General features: G+C 45.4%; 1 protein-coding gene across 2 annotated transcripts in view; it reads right to left on the reverse strand.

Moving 5' to 3' along the window:
• Positions 1-3,041: 3,041 nt before the first annotated feature.
• The window catches only part of LOC109936545 (A-kinase anchor protein 2-like), an 11,256-nt gene continuing 10,330 nt past the window's right edge, over positions 3,042-3,967 (reverse strand). For both annotated transcript variants that reach the window (XM_048614080.1, XM_048614079.1), the window contains one exon: positions 3,042-3,646. In XM_048614080.1, coding sequence (XP_048470037.1) covers positions 3,557-3,646 — 90 coding nt within the window. In that variant the 3' untranslated portion in view covers positions 3,042-3,556. The remainder of the gene's footprint in view (positions 3,647-3,967) is intronic.

Below are 3,967 nucleotides of genomic sequence, written 5' to 3' on the forward strand. Positions count from 1 at the left end.
AGCATCTGCAGTTCCTACTATCTCTGATTCGAACCTAAGGGTCTGTTTGTGCTGTACGACTCTCGTTGGATAGATCCAAATACAGTAGCATTAACGGCCAGACCAGAGTTTACTTTCAGACTGGATAAAACAGGGGGAGGGGGAAGAGGGATAGGGACAGGGACAGGGAGAAGAGAGGCGGACGAGGGGGAGAAACAAACAGAGTTAGAGTTTGATCTGCTAACAGTGATTACACAGCAAGAGAAACAAAATACTTGAGTTTGCGAAGTGATCAGTGAAAGCGAGAATGTCTGCTCTCAACGTCAAAGGATTGAATAAGGACAGCAGCCAGAAAATAGCTCAGATAGGCTATGAACAACGCTCAGACAGTAGTTGTGTAGGGCAGGGTATAACTCCGGAAATTAGAGGGACTTGTAAAAAGGGGTAAAACAGTAATCATGGAAGACTTCAATCTTCATAGAGGCCGGGCAAGTCACACTTGCAGTAAAAGTGTAGAGAAAATATTTGAGATACATCCACAACAGCTTTCTCGATCAATCTGCCAAGGAACCAAGTAGGTCACAGACTATGAGATAATAAGGTATAGAGCTGGATGAACACAGCAGGCCAAGCAACATTAGAGGAGCAGGAAGGCTGACGTTTCGGGCCTATACCCTTCTTCAGAAATCAGATTTCAGATTCCTGCTATTCCAGAAAACAGACTATTTCTGGATCTAACAGTGAAATGGGTGTGAGTTAACAACCCTGTAGTGAAGGGGGGAGGAACTCTGGGGATGAGAGGAAGGATTATAAACAGCTGTTTCCCTACTAATGTACAGAACCTGTATAAATATGACTCCCGCTGCACAGGAAAGGCAGATGAAAATAATTTCCGTTTTTGTTCGCGAAACACTATTGAATCCAGCTGGCAGCCTGGAATTCCCAGGCCCTGAACCTCAGCTCCGCCCCACAGGCCACGGCCCCGCCCCCCGACGCCGCGAACCCGCCCCCACAGCCCTCTGCTCCGCCCCTGGGACAGCATTCCCGCCCCCACCTCAACGGACCATGTCTCCGTCCTCGAGACCGCATCCCCGCTCCCACAGCCCTCTGCGTGCTGTTCTTGTCCCCGCCCCGAAAAGTGCACTGGCCCCGCCCCTACAGCCGGCCGCCTGCAGTCACCGCCCCCACAGTCTCTGCAGCCTTTGGCCCCGCCCTCGCAGTCCCTGCAGCCCCTGTCCCCGCCACACCTGCCGACGGCCCCCCACCTCCATGGTCCTGCCCCCACACAGCCCTCTGCCTGCAGCCGCTGGCTCCGCCCACCGAAATACCATCGTCGCGGTGTGACGTCACTGACCACCGCGTATGCGTTCAGCGGAAGCGTTCTCCACTGGGAGTAGAATGTGGAGAGTTTGTATCAGAGATAGTAGGAACTGCAGATGCTGGAAAATCTTTGATAACAAGGTGTAGAGCTGGATGAACACAGCAGGCCAAGCAGCATCAGAGGAGCAGGAAGGCTGACGTTTCGGGCCTAGACCCTTCTTCAGAAATGGGGCAGGGGAAGGGGAAGGGGAAGGGGGTTCTGAAATAAATAGGGAGAGAGGGGGAGGTGGATAGAGGAGAAGATAGGTGGAGAGGAAACAGACCAGTCAAAGAGGCGGGGATGGAGCCAGTAAAGGTGAGTGTAGGTGGGGAGGTAGGGAGGACGGACAGGTCAAGGGGGCGGGATGAGGTTAGTAGGTAGGATATGGGGGTGCGGCTTTAGGTGGGAGGAAGAACAGATTAGGGAGGCGGGCACGAGCTGGGCTGGTTTTGGGATGCGGTAGGGGGAGTTTGTGTTGGCTTTAGGAAAATATTAATGAAAATAAATATGGGACAAAGACAAGGCCAAGTTATTGTGGTCAGAAACAAAAGATTCTGGAATTAAGGGGAACATGAGAAATATAAAGAAATCAGGATAATTAATGAAATATGATTAGAACAATTCATGGAGCTAAATCTAGAAAAGAAGAGAAAAAACACGAGAGAGAAATAGAAGAAAAGGAACGGACTGAGCAGAGGAGCTCCAGCTGAACCGTCCTACTCCGCTGCATCTTGGATTTATTTCTGTACATTAATACCCTATCCATACTTGTATATTTATATGCAAACCTGGTATTTATAATGATACATTAATGTTTTACTAATATATTAATGTTTTATTGGTGAGTTTCATCAAAAAGACAAGTATAGAGATTATTTCATGAATTCAATCACAGATTTGCGATTCTATTTGAATTTTGCCGGTTTGTGTATACCCCTTCCATCCATCACGCGTTCTGTGAAACTCTACGATTTCAGCTGTGTAAACTAGCCAATCACTTTATATATTTCTGTTCCATGTTTATATGCAAGAATTAGTGGTCCCTACAGTCAGACCAAATGGGCCTGAGATAGAAAATATTAAAATGACACACGTTTAATTTAGAACCACTTGGGAAATATGCAGCGTGGATACACATCTGAGCACCAGTTTAACACAGGTGGCTATTGAATGGGAGTCTGAAAGGGATAATACTGAGGAGGGTCATTAGCACCACCCACTGTGTTAATACCGTATGGACTTGTGGGTAGAACAGCTTAGAATCTCTAAGGCCATAAGACTCAACATCTGATCCTCCTCAAAGTCTACAAATTATGTCTGTCATAATAATGTAAGCTGTAACTAGTTGATAATTTGCATTAAACTTTTTTTTTAAACTGCATGACACTGTTCTAGTTAGACCAGCAAATAAAAGGGGCAACTAGAGGCCAGTTAGACTAATGTGGTCATTGGCAAATGCTAAAGTTCACTATTAGAGATGTGGTAACAGCACGTGTACAAAATCATAAGATAATTAAGCAGAGACAACAAGGAAAGACAAAAAGAAAATTGTGTGTGACAAATCTGTGAGGAATTAAGGTGTAACTTTCTAGTTGGGTGGATAAGAGTGAATCAATGGACATAATGGATATTTTGCTACATCCTTTTCTTACCCATTCTATCCTTCTCTAAAACAAACAGACACAGACACAATGTGGATCTGTCCAGTGAAAGCACCTTTGTTACTGAGGCTGATTTATTGATGAGATTTTTTTAAATAAATGCACACAAGTAGGATTCTGCTTCTCTGCAAAAAGTTAACTGATATTATTGAGAACAATCAGCAAAGATTTCATTTGTAATTCAGTTCTTAGAATCCAGGAGGGCTTCCATTTCAAGTACATTTACCAATATGTTCATTCCAAAAGAAAGAAAGCTGACAATTCCCAGGGTGGAAGAGGATCTGCTGAGGAAAGTTGGTTACCATCGAACCTATCGTTTCACTCATGGCTACAAGAGTTCTCCCTAATATTACCATGTACAAAGGAAGACGGAGACAACAAGCCCAAGCTTGGAACTTGAAGGTCAGAGCCAAGTCATCTATACAGGTTTATATACAGTTACTGGAGTTAAATCACTCCAGAGTGTAAGACAGAACTTCATTTCTATTCAGCAGGCAGTGCTTTTTAAAATATTACTTAATCTACAATTATATCACTTCAGATCAGAAGACCAGCTTCATTCTTCCAGATGGTTGTGGAATATCCCAGCCTCCCAGCGCTGTGCCAATGCACTCTGGCGTCGAGTCACTCGGGTAGATTCCAGCACCTGGAGCCAAAAAATTGAGAGTCAGAAAGGTAAAATAGAGAATTCAAAACAACACCCATTCCCGTTTTCCTGCTTTCCACTTCCCAGCACTTAACAGACTACTCTCGAAGAATATCAAACACCTGGCTTGCACTCAACATACAAAACCACCAAATGAACAGACAAACTTCATAGGACAGGGTGGGCAATTGGAAGGGCTACAGTGAGAGGGTAGGGAGTTGGATGGGATAGAGTGTGTGTGAGGTTGGGGAGTTGGATGGGTTACAGTGTGTGTGAGAGGGTGGGGAGTTGGATGGGGTACAGTGTGTGTGAGAGGGTGGG

The sequence above is a fragment of the Rhincodon typus genome, chromosome 29 (genome assembly GCF_021869965.1).
Source record: "Rhincodon typus isolate 14 chromosome 29, sRhiTyp1.1, whole genome shotgun sequence".
Taxonomy (NCBI): Eukaryota; Metazoa; Chordata; class Chondrichthyes; order Orectolobiformes; family Rhincodontidae; genus Rhincodon; species Rhincodon typus.